Here is a 23,182-nt window from a genome sequence, read left to right as displayed (position 1 = left end):
TATCTCTTTATCTCTTCCGTCTGGCCAGTAGTCACCTATCAATGACTGGAAATGATTTGATGTGGTTGCAAGAATGAGTACTTTACTGGATAATAGCGTAAAGAGTTGGGAGAGCAGAGTCCTCCCAACTTTAGAGGCTCAGGGGAGGAAAAGAGCATTTTATTTAGGGGGGAAGCTTTCCAGATGCATTGGGGAGAATGTTCATAGTGTGTAGAGGGCTCGGGGTGACTTACTGATTGGAATGAAGTCTGTGCATTGTATAGACTAGTAGAAAGGAACCTAAAGGTGGGGAGTTTGAGCTTTAATGGTGGTATTTTGCCATTATCTAATTAAATCATCTATATTTTAAAAATAATCATTATAAATACCGTTGTTAGCTGAATTGTTCTTTTTTTTTTTGGTTTTTCAAGACAGGGTTTCTCTGAGTAGCTTCACGCCTTTCCTGGATCTCGCTCTGTAGCCCAGGCTGGCCTCGAACTCACAGAGATCCACCTGCCTCTGCCTCCCGAGTGCTGGGATTACAGGCGTGCGCCACCACCGCCCGGCCTGAATTGTTCTTATTAGTGGTTTTGTTGCAATTTTACAGTATGGTAGTCAGAAGTTTGGAATACTTGAAACTTAGTAAGGAGAAAAAGCACTGGAGTATTTTAGAAAGCCAAGAGGTTTATTGAGAGTGAAAAGAAATAGAGAGGTTTCTCCATCGAGAACAATGGCAGAAGTGTTTTTGTTTTTTGTTTTTGCAAAGGAAACTGTGATATTGTAACTACTTATTAAAATAAACCCAAGGCTCACTGGGACACCATTTTTTTTTTTTAACTATTTGAACCTTTTATAGGTTTTTTTTAAAATTCATCTTTTTTGTTCATTCATCTCTATATGGTATGTTCTTTCCGTTTTTTGCCTTTTCCTTATGTTTTTATACTTCCCCTGACCTGTCACAAAAGCTTTACTTTTAAAACCACGTGCTCGTTAATTCCTAACCTGATTTTTTTTTTAAATATGTATACTTTACTTATAGGTCAGTTATAGCTTCTATTTTTGGAAGAAACATATAGTAGACAAGCCGTGGAAATTCTCTACAGTTCGAGTTCTGGTCGTGGACGAAGGGAGTTTGGTGTCTGTCGGAATCTTCAGTTCAGTTTTAAAGTTACTGTGTGAGCACGCCAAGCTTTCGAAGCTTATAATCCTGGGTGAGTTAAAACACTGAGAGAATCCGCACATTCTGCAGACTCAGAGCACGGTGGGGGCTGTGTTGTGGATGCTACTCCAGGCTGCGGCTTGCTGGAGGTGGGAAGCGATTCTCACAGCCCATTCCAAAGCCTGCCTGTTATCCTCACTGGCCTGGGGGGGAGGGGGGGGGTGTGTCTCCTGGTGGGTGTATCCGCCGGCTAGGATGAATGGGAAAGGGGGGTGCCGCCGTAAGTTACTGCTTATTGCTTGAGTAATGGTTATTAAAATAGTAAAAATGTCAGAGTCAGAATAAATCAGGATACAGATCATTTGGAAATAATCAAAAGTCTGAATTATAGACCACTTTACAGTAATTTTATGATTCTAAGCTAATAATTCAAATTAGGCCTCACCAGCCTCCCAATCTAATGAGGTTTAGTCAGATTCTGTAGGGTTTTAGTGATCAGTCGGTTCTGGGCTTTAATTGTAATGGGATCGTATATAAATAGCATTTATTTTAGGTGTTTGGGGATATTTGATTGGCAGATGATTCTGTTAAAGTCTTAGCATTCTCCCGGTTCTCACCCTGTATCTAGTTTTCTGTTCTCTGGAGTTTGATTTTTGCGTCGCACTAAGATTATCGGTTGTCTAAGGCACTGTCATTTGGCAGCTAGAACTGGTCTGTTTTCACATCGATTCAGCTCATCCATTTTATGTGTCCTAGGCTTGTTTTGTGCAGTTGAGCCGTGACGTCCCCAGGTCCCGTATCACAGTGAGGCAGAGTGGATCAGTGAGCGCATGCAATATGTCTGAGTTCTGATTTTTAAACGTAGTCTGATGTATATGTTCCCTAACGGTTTTCCAGGGTCACAGTTATGAAGGAGAGCAGTTAAAAATTTGTCACCTTTTTGTGTTTTCACACACATTTTTATGTCATATGCAACTTAATTTGGTTTAAAAAAAATTAGTATTTTGTGCATGTAATATTTGTATTGAGAATTCGTTTTCATTAAGAATTTTATACATTGTATTTTGATAATATCTATCCTCCATTCCTTCTCTTCACTCCTCCCAGGATATTTAATATTCTTAAATAATTTTAAATAACGACATCAGAGGCTTTTCTTGTTTTTCTTTCTTTCTTTCTTTCTTTCTTCCTCCCTCCCTCCCTCCCTCCCTCCCTCCCTCCCTTCTTTCTTTCTTTCTTTCTTTCTTTCTTTCTTTCTTTCTTTCTTTCTTTTTTTCCTGGTTTTTTGAGACAGGGTTTCTCTGTGTAGTTTTGATGCCTGTCCTGGAACTCGCTTTGTAAACCAGGCTGGCCCTCAGACTCACAGAGATCCACCTGGCTCTGCCTCCCGAGTGCTGGGATTAAAGGCGTGCGCCACCACCACCTGGCACAGAGGCTTTTTTTTCTTTGTGACAAGAAGTCTACAATTATTCTGTCTCTAAATTGGCAGGATAAAAATAATCCCCAGATTTTAGAATCCTAGGTAAATACAATCTTCATGTCCCCACCCCTTTAGGTGATATTAGACAGTTACCCAGTATCGAACCTGGCAACATGCTGCAGGATATTTTTGAGACTCTTAAGTCAAGAGGATGTGCCATTGAACTGAAAACAAACCACAGGTCAGAGTCCCAGCTGATCGTGGACAACGCCACAAGGTATAATGAAGTCCCTGTATTTTGTCTCTATTGTACTAGGAATTAAGGGTTTGTTTGTTTGTATGTATGAATCAGAGTGACCTAGTACAATGCATTTTCTATGTCCTTTTAGTAAACCCATTCTGTCCCCTTAGCATGTGCCTCTTGCCACAGCTAGAGAACCAACATTAATATCTTTCATGACTGGGCCAGCATAGACTATTGTTCACATTTAGGCATGGAGGTATTTCTTGACTTTAAACGTACGTACGTCTGGTTCTTTGTATCTGTGGGTTCCATATCTACGTGTACAGCTAACAAGAGGTTAAAATATTTGAAAAAATTGCATGTGCACTGAATGTGTACAGATGCTTTGCTGTGTTATCTTCTAAGTGCTACTCTGTAATGATCATTTATGAGGCCTTCACATGGCATTAGGTATAAATCAGATCATCTAGAGATGATCTGAAATAAACCAGAAGTTGCATGTAGGTTATATGAAACTACTGTGCCATTTTAAATAGGGACTCGGGCATCCACTAATCATAGGAAGATTCTGAAGGGGAATACACAGGGATAGCTGTATGGGAATTAAAGCTGTGTTAAGCTTAGAGTCTGGACTATGCCCAAGGCAACAGAGACTTGGAAATGAGTCTCACATTCAAAGAAGAATTGGAAAAGAAATTTCTAGTAATTTCTGCGGGAAAAAAAGCCCTAAGCAAAAAAAAAAAAAAAAGTACATGTAGGGTTTTACTCTTGAGATGAGTGCTGGCAGCCCCTAGGCATCTGCTCCTCAGCGGAAGAGAGTTCTCTTCCCCAGTGTTTTTATTAAGCCTTTGGGGTTCCTCTCAGGGCTCAGATGTTTGGTTTTTCCATATTCAGTGTGTTGGAGAGTTAGGATTATCACTGTTTTGGGACTTTGAAGAATATATTAAAATCTGTAGGTGTAGTGGGATCATAGACTACTGAGAGATGGTTTCGTCCATGGGATCAAATTTTATCTTTAATTTTTGCTATTTTATGAATTCTGTTTTTGCCATTTGTATATTTGCTTGGTTATATGTCACCAGAACCTTGAACATATCAAACATACTTTTGTATGCCCCTGTCTACCCAGATAGAACAGGAGGAATCGGTAGGGATGGGCTAGTTGATGTGGATTTCTGTCAAAACACCAAGAGTAATTGAGTTGGATATTAGTATTCTTTTCCTATAACTTTTCTGCTTCTATCCAAAGGCTATCTGAGTTTTGATAGATCCTTTTTAAGTCTGTCAAACCTGGAGGAAACAAAATTCAATTAGAATTTGACTTTATCTAAAACTTGGGTGTTCTTCTTAGCAACGCATTCAGCGACCTTTTATTTAAGCTGATGCTCCACCATCATCTTTAGTTCATCGCTGTCCTCCAGTATTACTGACTGAAGGATCTCTGTGACACACCAGGGGACATGTGTCACATGTCCTGGGTCACAAGCCAAACAGGAAATCCACGTTGACTGCTGGAAACTTCCCAACTCAACCTGAGATGTGGCCAACAAGAGCAGCCCATTCCTTCTCCATCATTTCCTCTCTGTGCTTACTGAGGGGGTGGCTGAAGGTAGCCTAGAAGGGTACTCTCACCCCGACACCTCTGTTAAGCCTGTTAGACTCAGTCAGGAAACTCAGAAGAGGCTCTGTTATCACGAGGCACCCACCCTTTGCCATGTTTTCTCATATGATTGGCTGGAAAATCCATGCTAGAAAGATCAAGAGACAGAACAAGCAGGCAGAGATGGGTGCCTGGCTCAGCTGGGAAAATGGGAGCACTCACACTAACACACACTCACACATACTTCACACACATACATACACACACACACACACACACACACACACACACACACACTACACAGTACACAGAACACCAAACAGAGGACAAGCATGTGGTTTAACATGGAAAGGACTTCATTTAGCACAAAGTAACTTACAGAGAAGGCGATATGGGAGCCACTGGGCGCAGACTTGCATCTCAGGCCCCCGAGTTCTGCGTCTGTGGCCCTGGGAACCCAGTAAACTTGACTCTATCTCCCATTGCTCACCTGGGAAGTGAGGCTGAGACCTGCTTCTCATGCTGTGTGGTGATCTGGTTCTCAGCATGGTGTATGGTCCGTTGTATGGTCATTTCTTTTCTCATTCTTTTAGTTGGCTTGTAGTGGGGGAAGTGATTGCTAAATTTAATGCTGAAATCTCACAGTGTTTGTAGTCTATTATAAAATGAATTGGCTGCTGTATATACCTGCGAGGCCCTCTTCCTCTCCTCCACTAACAGGTATGAATTATTGTAAAGGCACTAGATTGCTTCATATACAATGACACATTTGTGGGTGGTAATGCTCATATATAATATATATAACATGACACATATATAACATGTATGTCTTTATTTAAGAATCTCTAGGCGCCAGTTTCCAGAATTTGATGAAGAACTAAATATCTCTGCTAATCCCACGCTACCCATCTCCATTCAAGATAAGACATTTATTTTTGTCAGACTTCCTGAAGAGGATGGCAGTTCTCAGTCACCTAAAGATGAACACCGAGCTAGTAAGTGTTGATGTGGGCTTGCATGTAAGTATTTCTGTTTTGTAATGTTGTTATTCAATGACTAGCTGTATATTGTTGGATACTAAAAGTAAGTATTGCTAGTGAAAAATGGAGTACTGGAAATAAATCAACTTAAGGATCGTCAAAAGCAGAGGAGTCTAGGGCAGGGGTCCTCACCCTTCCTAATGCTGTGACCTTTTGATACAGTGCCTCATGTCGCGGTGACCCCCAACCATAAAATTATTTCTGTTGCTACTTCATAACTGTCATTATGCTGCTGTTATGAATTGTAATGTCAATATCTGTGTTCTCTGATGGTCTTAAGTGAGCCTTGTGAAAGGGTCAGTGGGACCCCAAGGGGGTTGTGACCCACAGGTTGAAAACCGCTGCTCTAGAAGTTTGTGAGGAAGTTCTTGACACAGTGTAAGAACTCTCATGAAAATACTTGAAGAGTCAGTAAGTGGCTGGAGATGATTTTGTGTACAGAGTTTTGGCAATCCAAGTCTCTTCAGGAGAAAGTAAATTTTATTGAATGAAAATTTCCTTTTATTTTCTTTGAGTGCATTTGTGAAACTACAGTTACCGTTAAAGAGATAAACATGTAATTTTGGGTATTAAAGTGTCAACTTGTCAAGGTAGAGAAAGAGCATGGGATCCGGAGTCTTCTCTCTTAAGCCCATGACCCAAGTCACTTCAACATATATGAAATAACAATCATGTTATTTGGTGCCCGTGGAGCTACAGAGGTGCCTATACTAAGAATCACTACATAAGTACTAATAAATACCATTAAATTGGTTGTGGCAAACAATTTTATTTGAGTATAGTTGTCTTGGTTGGTTTTGTTAACTTGACACAGATCAGAATCTCTGAGAAGGGAATTTCGACTGAGAGGTTGCCCAGATCAATTGGCATGTGGGCCTGTCTGTGGGGGTTTGTCTTGTTGTGGGAGAGCCTAGCCCACTGTGTCCATTGTGGGTGGCACAATCCCTATGTTGGTAGCCCTGGGCTATGTAAGAAAACTAGCTAAGCAAGAACCAAGTAAGTCAGCAAGCTGGATGCCTCCATGGTGTCTGCTTCAAGATGCTTGGCTTCCTGCTCTGAAATCCTTCAGTGATGGAACGTGCCCCATAAGCCAGGTACATTACTTCTTCCCCAGAGTTGCTTCTGGTGTCTTATTGCAGCAGCAGAGATGAAAAACAGAACAGTGCTGAGGTTCTTTTGTTCTTGATTTAGGTTAAAAACAGACTTAGCAAACTTTAAGACTAGCATAAGGGTTTACTCAGCTGGATGAGTAAGGATTTCAGTGATTCTTCTGAGAAACAATTGTAGTTGACACAGTTCTCAAAGACACACCCTTGGCACTCGGCCACCTCCGCGGGCATGGGAAATGGAGTTGACAGGCAGCTTCAAAAGCATCCAAGTCTGTCCTCCGTTGTGTGCATATCCAAGCCCATCATTCATGTTCGTTTTGTATAAGTTGGATCATGAAGTGCAGTATTTTGTGAGCTAGTTTTAATTAAATATGATAGCTAATAACAGCTTAGTTAATGTTTTGGTACTATTGCAAACGAGAAGAGCAGGTGCAGGCTCTTCATAGCTTGCTTTCTTTGTGACTCTGTATAGCATATCTCAAGTTATTTATTTATTTATTTATTTATTTATTTATTTATTTATTTATTTTTTGAGACAGGGTTTCTCTGTGTAGTTTTTGGTGCCTGACCTGGCACTCTGTAGACCAGGCTGGCCTTGAACTTACAGAGATCCACCTGGCTCTGCCTCCTGAGTGCTGGGGTTAAAGGTGTGCACCACCACTGCCTGGGCCCAAGCATTTTTTAAAATCTTGGTACCTGTTCTATGTATTAAAGAGAATGTACTTTTGTTTGAGTGCCCCAGCGTCTTCTGTATGTAGTCCAGTGTAACTTTGAACTCCAAATTCTCCTGTCTCCACCCACACAGTCCTGGGATTACAGGCCTGTGCTGTCATGCCCAGCTCGGAAGAATGTTCTTTTAAAAGGAAAAGAAGTTGTCCATTTCAGAGTGCTAGCGGAGCTTAGCCGATTGGCCGTTTTAATTAAAAACTTTGGCTGGAAAATTAGTCTCTTCCTTCAGAAAATTGGGTAAATATTCCTTGGAGAGGCAAATAGCACTTTCTCATTAATAAGTTATTGAGTAAATTGTACCCATTGCTACAAAGTGCAGAGACCCAAGACGGGATCCATAACTGGGCTAGGATTTCAGAAAGGCTAAAATCTGTATTTTAAAATCAGTAAAATGCACAGTGCATATGGATCCGATAGACAGAGAGGAAAATGAGGTACAGAATGGGAGACCTTTGGAAGTTTCTGCTCTAGCAAGCCAGGGATGACTGGGTGCGATGTGAGGTCAGCTATTTTCTGGAGAGTATCATCTCTTCATTGAAGAAATGAAGGACTCTGAGCAGCTGACTTTTTCTTTCTAGAGCAGAGCACCATAGTACCCCATGATTCATCTGCTACTAGATGATACAGAAAATCCTGCAATGTGCCTATCCCCCGCCCTCCTCCCTCCTTGAGGCAGGGTCTCATATAGCCTAGGCAGCCGTTGAATTTGCTGTAGAGCTGAGGCTGACTTTGAACTCCTTATCCCCAGTGCTAACATAACAGGCATGTGCCACTGTGCCCAGCTCACTACCCCAGATTTGGTTTCATTTTTTAGTTGTTCTTGATAGATAGGGTCTCATACAGACCAGGCTAGTCCCAAACTCAACATATATCCTTGAACTTCTGGTCTTTTGCTGGGGTTCAGGTATGGACCAGCCACCATGTGATAAGAAGGCTTGACGCCAGTGCCTGTGCATGCTAGGCAAACACTCTACAGACGTCATCCCGCGCCCACTACTCCAATTTTCGCTTCCATGTGAGACGTGTTAAATGCTTTTTGTACAATTGCTGCGTGACTGGAGGAGACCTGCTTATCAGTGGGACAGTGTGAAAGAGTTACAAGTGGATGACATCATCGTCCGTCCCCTGAGCGATGAAGATGGCCAGCCACCCGCCCCATTGGGGAAATGACTTCCGCGAGCCTTATTTTCACACTCGTAGATGAATGTAGTCAGTGACCTCACTACTTAACAGCTGACGAGGCATTAAGATTCTTCCTGCTGCCGGGGCTTAGGTTTTCGTGGCTGAATTGTGGGGGGGCTGGGCAGGGGCGGGGGAGAGAAAGTTGAGGTAAACATGGAGCAAATGTCGTGGTAGGCCAGTGGCCACTTTTGAGCCAATGAAGGACTATCTGAGTGTATAAGCTGGTATACACCAGCTAAGACTCAGCTCTGAGTGTGGTAATACGTTATGATTATATGATGTACCATTTAAGCCTATAGCTTTCAAGTGCCAACTGACTCCCACTAGTACCTCAGGGGCTTACGCCTTTCTCATGTTCTTTTCACTGCCATGGCCCATCTTGAGGATGACGTAGATGTATGTTCCCATGGTGACCTTGTATTTCATGTGGTGAGATGTTTTATGTGGACTGATTAGTAGGAGCCGCTGGCTAATTTTCCCATGGAAGTAGCATTACAATTTGGCAATTTTTCTGTGTTAACCTTTTTCTCTTTGCCAGATTTATATTCTGCAGTTCAAACGTTGCTTCAAGGAAAGGACTTTAAAAGTGCAAAAACGTCACAATTTATTGCATTTAGAAGGTAAAACATTTATACTGTGTTAATATACTTTACCCAACTTCTAAACTTCACAACTTTTTAATGTCCATTGTATTTAGGGGGAGAAACTTGTAATTTCTCATTAATTCTCATTCTGGTTGTGAAGTATCTTTTCATTAGACATGTCAGAAGGCATTCTAAACAGGGTGGTTTTCTATCCTGCGTATGTATAATCTCACAGGAAGTGTGAGTGGAACAAAACTTTATGTGAAGGTAAAAATTATAAAACACCTTTTTCCTGCTGGGTGCGGTGGCACCCGCCTTTAACCTCAGCACTGGGGAGGCTGAGGTAGGTGGCTCTCTGAGTTCGAGGCCAGGCTGGTCTACAGAGCGAGTTTCAGGATGGCCAGGACTATACAGAGAAACCTTGTCTCAATAAAACAAAAATGAAGCAAAAAAAAAAAAAAAAAGCAAAACACCCAAAAAAACAAAATACCTTTTCCTAGAGAAAATCCTAGAAACATCTTACAGGATCTACTTTAGCAGCAGGGGGTGTGAGTGCTAATAAGTACAGAACCCTCAGTTCAATTCCCAGTTTTATGACAACAATAATTTAAAAAATCCAGTGGTCCAGTATATAATTGGATTTTTTTGGTTTGGTTTTTTTTGGTTTGGTTTTTTTTTTTTTTTGGGCTTTTTGAGACAGGGTTTCTCTGTGTAGCTTTGTGCCTTTCCTGGAACTTACTTGGTAGACCAGGCTGGCTTCGAACTCACAGAGATCCACCTGCCTCTGCCTCCCGAGTGCTGGGATTAAAGGCGTGTACCACCACCACCCAGCCTTATAATTGTTGATAAACATAAGGCCGTGTGTAACCTGTGTTACTGAAGTGACTCTGACTTTCACGTGTTTCAGGCAAGACTGTGACCTCATCAATGACTGCTGCTCTAAGTACTACACAGGCCATCTCATCAAGTGAGTACCCTCCTGACTGATGCTAGGGGACAGTCCTGCCTTGGTTGACTGTTCTTGCATTTATGTGGCTATTTGTCACGTAGGGCCTCATACTCAGAAGTCATGCACTTTCCTCCCATTAGACGGTTTCTATGTCATTAGGAGTTGACTTGGACAGTGAGTAGAATAAGATGAAAAATAAGGAACCATCATTTTTCTGTGGTGCCCAGGTCGGCAGCCTCCAGCGTCAAGATCACATGGAGAATATACAGAGAATTTCTAATGCGATGTGGTAGTTCCTGGAGCCTGAGCAACAGGCGATGTGCAGAGAACACTTTTGTGAATGGCTAGAGGAAAGGAATGTAGCTGAGCCACCGTGCTTGCCCATAAGAAAAGTTAATTCATATTTCTTGTGTTTGCCAGCACAGGCTCATCACTGGGGGTGTGTAAAATATAGGAACTCCTGTTACAAAAAAATCTGTGTTGGGTAGCCCAACAGTGGATTCAAAACGCCCTTGGTTGGACCCATTCATTGTGTCCTAGTAACAATACTCTTGTTAGGTAATTTTATCTCTCCATTTTTGTAAACGAAACTGCTTACCCAGAAGTCCCTAAAGGGTTGAGTCAGCGCAGAATGAAGAAACCTATAGTGCGTCTTCAGTGACTGGCCCAAGCCACCGCTTGTGGCTAGTGGTCTCACAGAACAGCGTGACTATTAAATATGACTATTAAAAATGCAAGTGTGAGAACGCTCTCGAAGACCTGAAATTGCAGAATGTGGAGAGAGGGTGAATTTGCATGAAAAGAATAAAGAAGGCTTTTGGTTTAGAAAACGGATGGACCAGAGCAGTCACACCGACATTCCTAATGCAAGGGAGTTGAACTGGGTCATGTCAGGAGGGTTTGCGGTGACAAGAGGGTGAGCGTAACGTAAACAGGTGACAGGACAGCGTGACGTTTTGACCTTTGGAGAATGAAAGTGACGGAGAGACATATGCACATTATTTCCTATCAGCTCCGAGTGGACCGCATAGCTAAATAAAACAAAGTGGGCAGTTTCCAGGTTTTGATGATGTGTGATCACTTCCTAATACAGAGACCACGAGAAGAAACTCGTCTTTGCAGTTGGTGATAAAATCTGTTGTACCCGGAATGCATACCTCTCAGATTTACTCCCAGACAATGACCAGGAAGCCAACGGGAAAGGCTTTGATAGTGTCCCCTCTGATGCTACTACCCCTTCTGATTTTGAAATCAAGCAGGATTTTGAAAGAAGCATTCGACTGTGCAATGGGGAAATATTTTTCATAACAGGGGTAAGTTTCATAACAGGAAATAATGTTTGCCAGCTAGAGAATTTTTTAAAAGCCGTAAATTTCATCACATTAGAGATGATATTCTTGTTCAGTGTTTTTCCTCATTAGAAATTTTTATATATCCTTTGCGATGAATATTGGTTTGTAGGTTTTTTTTTTTGTTGTTGTTGTTTTAAAGCAATGTCTTGTCTGGATTAATATCAGAATGCAGTGGAATAATTGGGAATAGTTGAGCTGGAAAGCATTACTTTTTCTTCTTTATGAAAGATACAGAAAGGAAACTTCTTGGTAGTAAGCTGGAAGTTTGAATAACAAAGGACAAGGCAAGGCACAGCCATCCTTACTTGTAGCTTCAGCGGAGAAACTTCAGGAATTGTGCCTGTTCTTCTCTAGACCTCCTCCCATCCTGGGAGAGAAAGTGTGTGTGAAGTTCCAAGGACCGGAACTTTCTATTTCTGCTCATTGAAATACTGAAATGGGAAGGCATTCGAGGAGGTCTGGATTTTTAAGCCTTTTCAAGTTCTTTGTTGTTATCATTGCTTCATTCTGGAAGTGGGACCCAGAGCCTCACATGTCCTGTTCACATGCTCTGCAACTACAATTTCAGCCCCCAAGCAAAATTCTTAATTTGATATTATAGATTTATATATATATATATATATATATATATATATATATATATATATATGCTTGTATCTTATATTGCACCCCAAGACAGACCATCTTTCTCACATGCATGCTTTGTCTTGGTCCCAGGATGTAACTGATATCACTTTCAAAAGAAAAAGACTTCTGACCATCAATAACGAGGCTGGCTTGGAAGTGACCGTGGACTTCCGCAAACTGATGACACACTGTCAGATAAAACACGCCTGGGCAAGGACCATTCATACTTTTCAGGTAGGAGCGGTAGTTTACAAAGTGATTTGGATACCTGGGTTGTATCCGCAAGTTTATCATCCGTGTGGCAGAATGCTCGGTAACCATGGTTGCAGGGAAGAGTTTCTTTGGGCTTATGGTTTGCGGGTATGGGCCCTCGCGGCGGCGGGGTAGGCGGCTATGGCAGGCAGGAGCTTGAGGCAGCTGGTCACATTGCATCCGTAGTCAGGAAGCAGAGAGGGATGAATGCTGGCTACTCAGCTCTCTGTCTCCTTTTTATTCACTCTGGGACCCAGCGCAACGAATGAATGCCGCCATAATTAGAGAGGGTCTTCCCACATCAATGAAGGCAGTCTAGAAACTCCCTCACAGAAGCGTCCAGGGATACGTCTTCTAGGTGACTCATGATCTCATCAGGTTGGCAGTCAGGGTTGACTCCAGCACCCGCCACAGCATGATGCACCTCACAGCATGACGCACCTCACATTGTTTTTTTTCTTTTAATCTCTTTTGCTGTTACTAATTTTAGTTTTTTCCATTATTTTAACCCATCAGAGCAACACATTTGACATACAGAACATCCCACAGCACAGTGCGGTCCTAGTCTCTCCCTTGACATTTTGCTTTGTTTCCTGCAAGCTGCTTTCTTCCAACGTAGGGCATGTACGTGACAGGTTGTCGAGCTTCCTTCCTGTTACCTTTGCCTCTGCACGAAAGCACAGGAGATGCCCGGCTGACATGAGCCTTCTGTTCTCTTTGGTGCCCCTCCATTTTGAGGAACTCTGACATTACCAGGGCACTCGTACCCCCTGCTCCCCCCCAGCCTCACTCTCCAGCGTGGCTTGACATGGACTGTACTAAGGTCTTTAAACTTCGACATTTTATTTATTACAGATCTTTTGTGCGTTATTTTTTATTCTTCAAATATTTAAATAAAATATTATTTTATTGCTGGAGTTCTTGAACATGCCTACCCAACTTAAATTTTATAGTGAGTATTTCCAGGCATACACCCCACCTTGCTCAGAGTGACTTCTGTCTTGTATTTGATATATGGGTTATTCTGGTTCACACAGACAGACACACCTCTTAAGTATGGATAACCTCTTAAGTATGATTGGAACAGCTTGAGTGTGTGACTCTTCTGTTTCGTCAGCGAAACTCAACACATCTCAAACGAAAGTTAATGGTTCTGATGAGGATTTACTATTCAGATTGACTTGTGCTTAGAGAGATAATTATCACAGGCTCTCAAAGGCTTAGTTTTAAAAGGAGAATGTCTGAGGCTGGGAGCCGTGACTTCATAGTTGAGGTTGAGAATGCACTGTTCCTGCAGAAGTTGGGGTTGATTCCCAGCACCTACACTGAGCAACTCACAACTGTCTACATCTCCCAACCCAGGGAAACTGCATGCCTGTGTCCTCCATGGGTACCTGCACTCATGTGGACTCCCCACCCCCGCCCCCCCGCCACCACACACACACACAAATAAAAAAGAAATCTTTTAAAAGAGAACACGTTTTAAAAAAAAGAATAGATGGTCATGGATCATTTTTTGTTGCTTACATGTAAACATGATTAACATTTTGGATATGTTATATAAAACCAAATAGGCTATTAAAAGTTTCCTTTTTTTAACGTGACTGTCAGGACAATTTCAGTTGCACACGTGACTTGTTTTGTCTGTACTTTGGACGGCTTGTTATAGACCACCATAAGGACTTTGCTTCTTGTTCTTTGGAAAATGGGAACCAGAGGCTTCTGGCCATTCACATAAGTAGTCGAACTGTAGAATAATCAAGAGAATGGAAGTCTGTTGAGTTAAGTAGATAGTATTTAAGAATTTTGATGGGTCTGATGACTCTGAGAAATACTTCAGGAAGCAGATGACTGAGTTAAGAGAGACGGTTGTGTCCTGCTTCCTGAGGTAGGTAGGTAGGTGCCATCTCAGGGCACGGAACAGGGTCAGCCGGTGCTCGCCTGACCGGCAGGAGACATTTGTCACCATCAGTCATTTAGTAAAGCACTCAAGACAGAAGTGGGGTCTAGTGGGGGCGATCCGCCTTCCTGTAGCGCACCAGCCTGTGGTAGAGCATTGAAAGGAGAGCAGCTAGGTGGAGAGCACAGAGCCAGTGCCTTGTGCAGGGTGCAGTGGGGATAATAAAGAAAAAGACATGAGAAGGGGGAGGGCTCAGGGCGTGTATGGCCCTTGAAGGACCTCGGGAGCCCTTGGAGGCTCAGGACCCACGGGAGGGGCTGTTGCACAAACCCCACTGCGGCTGCTGTGCGGAGGATGCACGAGGTCAGGTGTGCACAGGACACCTGTAGGACTCTTTTTGTTCTTTGTTCCCTTGATGGCATTGGTGTTTGAGAATTAGGTAAGAGGAGGTAGACGTTTACATATGTAGGAATACATACATGATGTAAAGTCGGAGGGGAAGAGGTGGTGTCCATCTAAGGTGCAGGTAAAGTTTATGTAATCGAGCACCGTTTAAGTTCGTTTCTCTTACAGGCTGAGGAGATGGGCGAGCTCCTGTGGAGAGCTGCTTTGCACTAGGCTCTCTTCTCTACGGCACCATTGGTCAGCCGTCTCCTGGTAGCCCATATTTTGGCAGGACAGGTGTGGAGAGCGGTTCACACGCTCCGTCATCGGTCGGTTAGTGTGTGCCACTATCAAAGTGTCCAGACTGAACACCAAACATGAATTGCTTTCTGGTGCTTGGATAGAGACATTGGGAGTTTCTCTTCTCATGTCCTTCTTGGTTTGCTGAACTTAAAAACCGAGGGTCGTTGTTCTCTTTTCCTTACATTGATGAAATAAATGATGTAACTGTGACAAAATACAGGAGTAAAAGAAAATCCACAGGACAGCCATTTAGAGACACGCTAAATAAAATTTCAATACTTTCCAGAAATATGATTTTTTTTTTTTTTTGAGACAGGGTTTCTCTGTGTTGCTTCGCACCTTTCCTGGAACTCACTTGGTAGCCAAGGATGGCCTTGAACACACAGAGATCCGCCTGGCTCTGCCTCCCGAGTGCTGGGATTAAAGGTGTGCACCACCAACACCCAGCCAGAAATATGTTTGTGTATGTGTGTGTGTGTGTGTGTGTGTGTGTGTGTGTTTAATATGCCTTTGATATAAGCATACATGGTGTCTATACATATTTACATATTCTTCGGTTATTTTGTGTATTTCTTTTTCTTTGCCGTTATTTGGGACTTTAGTGTAACACATACCTAACCCGCCTTGGTTTGCACAGTCATTTCAAATCCTTGGTTAGGGAAATTGTAGCACTCTGTGTAGCCGTTAGAGTTTGTTTTGGTCACCAGAAGCCAGCTGTGACCCCGTGGAACCTCATGTTGGTAACGTACTTAGCAAATGTGAGTTCTGAGATAATGAATAGTATGGATTCTGTAGGATGAGGATGGATGCAGACCCGCTGGCCAGGTGGAAGGACATGAGGACATGAGAGTGCCACGTGGCCTTCTCTCCTCTCTTAGTCTTGTGTGTCTGCTTGTGTGCATGTGCATATTTATGTGTATGAATGCAGATGTGCCTGTGTGGAGGTCAGAGCAGCCTTGAGCCGTTGTTCTCCATTGGTTTGAGGTGAAGTCTCCTTGTTTTTCCTCGTGTGTCTGCCAGGCTTAGCTAGTGAGGCTTGAGCTGTACTTCAGGCTTTTATCAGGGGTCTGGTTATTCAAGCACTTTCACCCAGGGAGCCATCTTCCCCGCCTCCTGCCTGAGCCCCCCCTGCTGACTGGCTGTGCTGAATCTTCCCACTGTTTTCACCTCCCAGGGGTCCGAGGAGAACACAGTCGCCTATGTAGTGGGGAAGGCGGGCCGCCAGCACTGGCAGCATGTCTACACTGCCGTGACCCGGGGTCGCTCCAAAGTGTACATCATCGCGGAAGAGTCTGAGCTCAGGAGCGCCATCAGGAAGCGCAGTTTCCCCCGGAAGACGCGCCTGAAGCACTTCCTCCAGAAGCAGCTCTCCAGTGCCTGGGCGTCTCCAGCAGACTTTCCATCCCAGCCTTCCAGCCCGCAACTTGGAGGAATACCCAGCACACAGCCTCCAGCGTCACCCCTCTATAGAACCCCAGACAGCTCTGGCGGGGAGGCATCTCCAGCCACCAAGGAGAAGTTCACCTCTGATGAAGGATGGCTGTCAACGTCTTCGAATGACATGGATACCGATGAGGAGCCAGCACAGTCTAGAGCGTCCAAAAGAACGGGCGGTGGCTTCCCACGTAATGAGGAAAGCCCCAGTAAATTCCGTATGGTAGGAGCGGTGTTCCCCTGCGTTCAGTTTCCTTTGAATCTTGCCATCTGCAATGGGCCTGGACAGGACCGTCTATTTCTGTCAGGGTATCACTGTGCTGTCAGGACCTCAAGAGGGCCTGATGGCTCACCTCTTCCAAAGTTGCTCTTCTGTGTCCACTTGGTGCTAGCTCTTTCCTCACCCATCACTGGGGGATGAATGTGGTTATTCCCATTGCCTGCTCACCATCCTTCTCATACACTCCATTCTCTTGGCTGCTCTCTCAGTTCCACTGTGCCGTAAGTGGGCTCCTGAGGCTTCTCCGTCTAGACTAGCTCTCTCCCAGCACCCTGGGGTTTCTCACTGTCACCTTTTGGCTTCTGTCAATCTATTTATTCACCAATCTAGTTATTCACCAATTCACTAAGGAAATCAATTTTTTTTTTTCTCATCTTTTTTGGAGATGGAGCAGTCAACAGGGTAACTAGATGGGAGAAGGCAAAAGGGGATAATCCCGAATGATTCCCTGCCTTCTGGCTTGAAACAGTTCGGGCAAGAGCAAAGTCATTTACTGAGATGAAAGAGACATAAGATGACCTTGTGTGAGGACATCACACGTCTTCCTCCGGCAGGCAGTAATAGTTGCTCTGCTTAGAGATGAGGGATTTTTAACTTACTTCTACATATGGTTTCAAGAGAAGCTTACTGGTTGATTGATTAATATACCTGCTATAGATTTGCTAGGTGGGGTTCAGTTGAGCCGAGTTCAGAGGAGCAAGTGCTGATGCACCTGCCCAGGTTCTAAAGGGTGATTCTCATGACCACTGCCTGAAGAAGGTACAGGGCATGTAACAGGGTCTCTGAAGAGTCTACCTGTCAAAGAGTTCAACTGTGAGGTGTTCAACTGTGAGGTGATGGCAGATGACTGGGAGAGCTCGGTATGCCGTTGAGAGGTAGGGCTGCAGACACAGGGTAGTCAGGACAGATGGACAGAGTGTCTTCTGAAGAGACTGTCCATTCTGATTGGAGTGGAGATCCCTAGGAACATTGTAAGTGCTTGCGAATTGACATTCAAGGAGGTGCCCTTGACCTCTGTGTAATAGATGGTGAGTAGGGAGAAACTATAAGTTCCTAGCATAAAGGAACCCTGGGTATTGTGATTGGTCTAAAAGTCAGGTGCTTACAACAGGGAAGGAGGAGAGATGCTAAGGAGCTGAGCCGATGGGTCCTGAAGATGAGTGAGGTACAGCTAGGGTTGGGTCAAGACTGGCACACATGTGTTTGGCCTGGGCATAGGGTCGAGTCAGGTATCATTAATCAGAATTAGTATTAGTGTCATGTTTTGTGGGGAAATGGACCATCCTTTTTCTTCCATGGCAATAGAAGAATCCATGGTCATTGTAAGCCTCCTTCTACACCCCGGTGCAGATATGACGTTTCCATTTTAGTGTTGACACCTTTGCCCCCTGAAAGTAACCTTGCAAAGGCCTTGAAGTGAGGCTTTTGACCAGAGCAGTAAAGGGACAATTCTAAAGAAAGAGCCTTCAAAAGATTTTTTTTCTTGAGTTATATTTCTTCTCACCAACATCAGGTGAGGGTTATGATTTCGTGTACCAAGAGAAAATGGCAGTGTTACTCAGCTCCAGTCCCGAGTCTGCTGGAGCTTTCCTATTTTGACAGGGCCAGGATTGCAGATCTGTGGACATAAGAGTGAAATTGGGGACTGTCGTGTGCTGGCTCACGTCCTTGCCTGATGACATCAGCCCAAAGTCCGTTCGTGGAAGGGGATGATGTTCTTTCTCACAGGCTTTGCCAAAAGTATATAGCGTCTATGGGAATCCCTGGAACCAAGGAAACAGAATTCAGAATGTTAGCACTGGTAAATTAGAGACGTCTATATTCTTCTAACCCTAGATGAATATACCATTTTTGAAAGAAAAATCCAATGACAAGGGCTGTCCATATGCCCTTCCTTCAAATTCACATTTCTACCTACAAGCCATACCAGCTTCTACCCATGAAGACGTACATGGCTGAACTACAAGGATAAGCTTTGAGAAATGCCTCCTTAGGCAGCTGTTCAGTTGTCATGCCACTATCCTTGGTGTGTGCTCACACTAGCATAGCTATGGTTCTGGTGGCCTCTTAGTGCAGTAGGAGACACAGCAAGTCTGAGTTGTGTGAGGGTGCCTCATATGCTCTTTGACGGGGTGAAAAAGTGTAAGTGGATCATGCTCAACATCAGTGGTTCTCAGTCTTCCTAACGCTTATGTCGTGACCCCCCCCCACACACCATAAAATTATTTTCATTGCTACTTCATTAACTGTATTTTTGTTATTGTTATGAATTGTAATGTAAATATCTGTACTTGCCGATGGTCTTAGGCAACCTCTGTGAAAATCAACCCACAAAGAGGTCATGACCCACAGGTTGAGAACCGTGGCTCTAAATTAAAAATAATAACGGGAAGCTTAGTCATTGTCTAGTGTTATATGCTTTCCATATCAGCAGGTGTACATCACCCATTCCATAAATCTGTGGCTACTGCATTGCACTAGTCAGTAGGAAAATTTTAGCTCTGTTTTGACCTTAGGGGACTACTATTATATTATATACGGTTCCTGATTGGCCCAATGTCATTATGGTCAATATGGTACTAGGGTACATCAACAGCTTTGGGGTTTTAAAAAAAATTCCCAAAGGGACATGTTGACCTGATATCTTGCCTGCTTCGAAAGTAGAAAATGGAAAATACAGTTGTACTTTTTGATACAGATATCTGAGCGAACACTGCTAAATTTACCAGATAAAACAATTATTTCCAGAAAATAGGTTTCTATAAAATGTACATCGTAATATAAAAAGCAAGCTAGCTAAGACAGTCGTAATAATGGCTGAGGGAAGGTCAGCCCCTGTATTAGTTCAAGTTCCCTGGGAAACAGTCATATGCATGGTCTGTCTGTTGATCTGTGTGTCTGTCCAAGTAGACTTCATTGGAAGGAACCTGCTCAAGTGATTGCAGAGACCTGCAAGTGGGAGATTTGTAGACTCAAATGTAGACGATGCTGTAGCGTGAGTCTTGAAAGTGGGTAGCTACCGACCTTCTTCGGGGAACAAAGTTCTTTTTCCTGTTAAGGCTTTCAGATGACTGGATGATGAGGTCCACCCACCTCGCAGAGCATAATCCACATATCAGAGTTCACTGGCTTAAATATTTCACTAAATCATGCCTTTGTAGGGATGTCTAGAATAAATCCAGGTTCCAAAAGTTTGGGCAAGTTAGTAGAAGTGGTTGATGAGCCACGGCCAATTTCTAAAATGTATAGATAATAGCATCATGGAGATGAGTTCTATTTCTTTTCCCTTTTCCTACAATGTTAAAAATTGAGGGCCACACTGGCCTTGTGGCTGTTGCTTGGGCATCGTGAGAAGCAGGAAGAGTGTGATCCTGGCACTGCCATGCTTCATGTGCCACACAAGAGCTCTCTTCATGGGTATGCAACCTGGCAGTTGTACAGGACTGTGTGCTTAGGGACTCCTTTTCATCTTGAAGTTCTTAATGTTTGCACAGGGATCCTTCATTGTAACTCTGTGCCTTGCTCCCAAATTATATAGTAAGCCCTCCCTTGCTTTTAGAAGTCAGGTGCCTTGATTTAGGCAACACACATTTACTTCTCCATGTCAGGCCCTTAGGTACAGGGGATGCTATAGGGGGCAGAAACAGATAGCCCATTGGTGGGTTGCTCAAGCCTTCAAGGATTGTGAGGCATGCTTTATTTCTTCTCCAGCAGCATTGAGGGGAAAATGGAAGTGTCCATGGTAGGCAAGGTATATTTTTTTTATAAAATTAACTTTATTTTTCTTTTCAAACAGGTTGAACAACCATCTCCACAAGTATCTTCTGTATTTCAGAATTTGAGGCTAAATAAACTAGCTCCTAGACAACTTTTCAAACCCACTGACAATCAAGAAAGGATTAAGTTGGATGTGGTGGGTCACAGCGGTAATCCCAGCAGTCATGAAGCTAGCAAAGGAGACTCTTGAGTCCCAGGTCAGCCTGGGCAACATCACAAGACCAACCGAGACCGACGGTGTTCGAACGTGCAACATCACCAATGAAAACCGCTGAATAGAAAGAATTTTACTTCCTATCATTCAACATAATTCTTTTTCCTTTCAAGACCAAGTGAATATTTTAGCTTCAATGTTACAAGCCATGAGATGATGGCTGTAAACTGGGATTTCAATTTTGGGCATTTGCCCCCCAAATAAGATTTTTACTTGTATTTTTAAAGCTGAATTTAAAAGCAGATATTTTAAATTCACCCGATCAAAGCAAACCATGATGCTGTCATCCTCTGTCGTCATGAGAACAGTTGACACTGGATGGAGATCATGGGGAAAGACTCTCCCGTTTTAGGGATGTTGTAGGTTTTGTGATAATGCCGTGTGATGATGGTGGGTCACCTTGGCCGGCACACCGAAGCTGTCGCAAAGGAGGACTGATTGTACCTGGTGATATTCACACATTCAAGGGTGCTATGTTTACCTCAGATGCTATGTGGGTCATTTACAAGGCCATCACTCACTCCATCCCTGCTCCTGGGACTTGGCCTACTTGGGACTTTTCTTGGTTATGCCTTTTCTAGTTGGGAGTAAGTTTTAAAATATATCCCATTGTAGGGAACCTTTCTCTTACAGCAGATTGGATTTTTTAAATATTTATTGCCAAGTGGTACTGTGGATTGGATGTGTCTCCCCAAACACATCTGCTTTTTGCTGTCTTGCCCTATCTTGTTTTTAGTTTAGTTTAGTTTGCCACGGGATGACAAGTCCTCACTAGATGTGTACACCTGGCTCTGGGCTCACTTTGTCTTGCATTTTGCTATATTTCAGTTCTCGGAGCGTATGTTATTCATGTATTGCCACCCTTCAATAGCTCAGGCCATAGAAACTTCTGTCAACAAAGTATTTTAGTTCATGTATGCACCTCACTTTATTTTTTACACACTCCACAGTTTTCCTGTTAGATTGCCAGTATAGTATGGGAGGCATTTTTCTTTCTTCTTCTTTTTTGTGGGGGCTGGGGCTTCAGCTCAGGACTCATGCCTTCGAAGCAAGTACTTAACTACTGAGTTATATCTCTGGCCCTAAACGTAACTCTTAAAGGTACTGGGAGGCAAACAGTAATAATCATGTAACTCTTCTGATGGTCGTGGTCTTTTATTGCTATGCTGAGGGTCTACTCTTCAGTGTCTCCAAGAGACGCCTTTGTGAGCAATAAAGTCACTATTCTATTTACTAAGTTGCCCAGCCTGTGGCTTTTGTTTATAATAACACAAGGAACTAAGACCAGTGGTAAAATAAAGTTAAGTACTCATGTGGAAGAATTCTCTACAATTTACCCACTTAACGAATATAATCCAGTGGCTTTTAGTATAGTGAAAGAATTGTGAAACTCACTGCAATCAATGTTAGGGCATTTTCCTAACCCCCCAAGCCTGCACCCCACTAGGCATAGTCTACTCATTTTGTCTAGCTAATTGATTTGTCTTTGTAGATTTGCCTATAATGCACGGTTCCTATAAGTGAAGTCATACAGTATGAGGTCCTATTGAACTTATTTCCTGAACAATGCCATTCAGATTTCACCCACATTGTATCAGTAATACATTGGTAATTCACTTCACTCATTACTAATACTCCTTTGTGTGGCTATATTGCATGTTGAATTTATCCGTTCATTAGTGGATTGACAGTGGATTCTACTCTGGCTGTTACAACTAATCCCACTCTGAACACGTGTGGTAAACATTTTTGTGTATAGATACATATTTTCATTTCTTTGGGTTACATCACTAGGTAGAGTTGCTGGGTTATATAATAAGTCCGTCTTTAGATTCTTGAGCATTTAGTTAGCATTTGACATTGTTACAGTGGTTATGAGAATGCTGGTTTCCCAATATTTGTGTAAGTGTGTGTGTGTACGCTCACATGTGTATGTGTGTGATATATGTGTACCTGTTCGTGTGTTTGGGAGAGGGTGCATGCATCTCTCTGAACATGAAGGAGGATGTGGAGTGTTCTGCTCCATCACTGCCTTAATTCCTTTAGGCAGGGTCTGTCAGCTGACCAGGAACTAGGTTAGCGGCCAGAACTTTGGCAATCCTTCCGTCTCCTCAGCATCAGGGTTACAGGTATGCATGGCCACATCTGGCTTTTTACATGGCTTCTGGGATTTGAACTCAAGTCTTCAGGCTGGTGCAGCAAGCGATCTTACTCTGAGCCATCTCCCCAGCCCTCTAACATTTTTGTTTTTCTGTGTGGTCATCATAGGAGAAGGACATGGTATTTCATTCTGATTTTGGTTTGTGTTTTTCTTACAGCTAAAGATGAGGAACAGCTTTCATGTATTCACTGGTTTTTATATGTCTTTGGAGAAAGATCTATTTCTGTCTTTTGACTTTTACATTAGGTTAGTATCGAAATCTGAGAGTTCTTATATTTCTTATATAGTCTACATATAAGTCCTTTATTTAAAAAAAAAAAAAAAAGACCTGCATTTTTTCCCTCTGATTCTGTGAAGTTTTCTGTTGAAGGACAGAGTTTTAATCCCTGTGATGTCCACTGTAGGATATTATTGCTTGTGGCTCTTTGGTGTTACAGCCAGCCAACCATGGCCTGTCCAAAGCCATGAAGATTTATTTCTAGGTTTTTCTTCTAAACATCTAA

At 43.0% G+C, this 23,182-nt stretch overlaps 1 protein-coding gene across 1 annotated transcript in view; it reads left to right on the top strand.

The window, feature by feature from the left end:
• Window positions 1–20,999, top strand: part of Helb (DNA helicase B) — a 29,230-nt gene extending 8,231 nt beyond the window's left edge. Inside the window, exons 5-13 of the mRNA XM_036169637.1 lie at window positions 1,019–1,190; window positions 2,694–2,835; window positions 5,243–5,397; window positions 9,001–9,082; window positions 9,954–10,013; window positions 11,089–11,308; window positions 12,065–12,208; window positions 15,988–16,470; window positions 20,324–20,999. Of these exons, the coding sequence (XP_036025530.1) occupies window positions 1,019–1,190; window positions 2,694–2,835; window positions 5,243–5,397; window positions 9,001–9,082; window positions 9,954–10,013; window positions 11,089–11,308; window positions 12,065–12,208; window positions 15,988–16,470; window positions 20,324–20,494 (1,629 nt within the window). The 3' untranslated portion in view covers window positions 20,495–20,999. The remainder of the gene's footprint in view (window positions 1–1,018; window positions 1,191–2,693; window positions 2,836–5,242; window positions 5,398–9,000; window positions 9,083–9,953; window positions 10,014–11,088; window positions 11,309–12,064; window positions 12,209–15,987; window positions 16,471–20,323) is intronic.
• Window positions 21,000–23,182: the final 2,183 nt, after the last annotated feature.

Source organism: Onychomys torridus, chromosome 20 (genome assembly GCF_903995425.1).
Source record: "Onychomys torridus chromosome 20, mOncTor1.1, whole genome shotgun sequence".
Taxonomy (NCBI): domain Eukaryota; kingdom Metazoa; phylum Chordata; class Mammalia; order Rodentia; family Cricetidae; genus Onychomys; species Onychomys torridus.
This window is presented reverse-complemented; position numbering and strand designations above follow the sequence as displayed.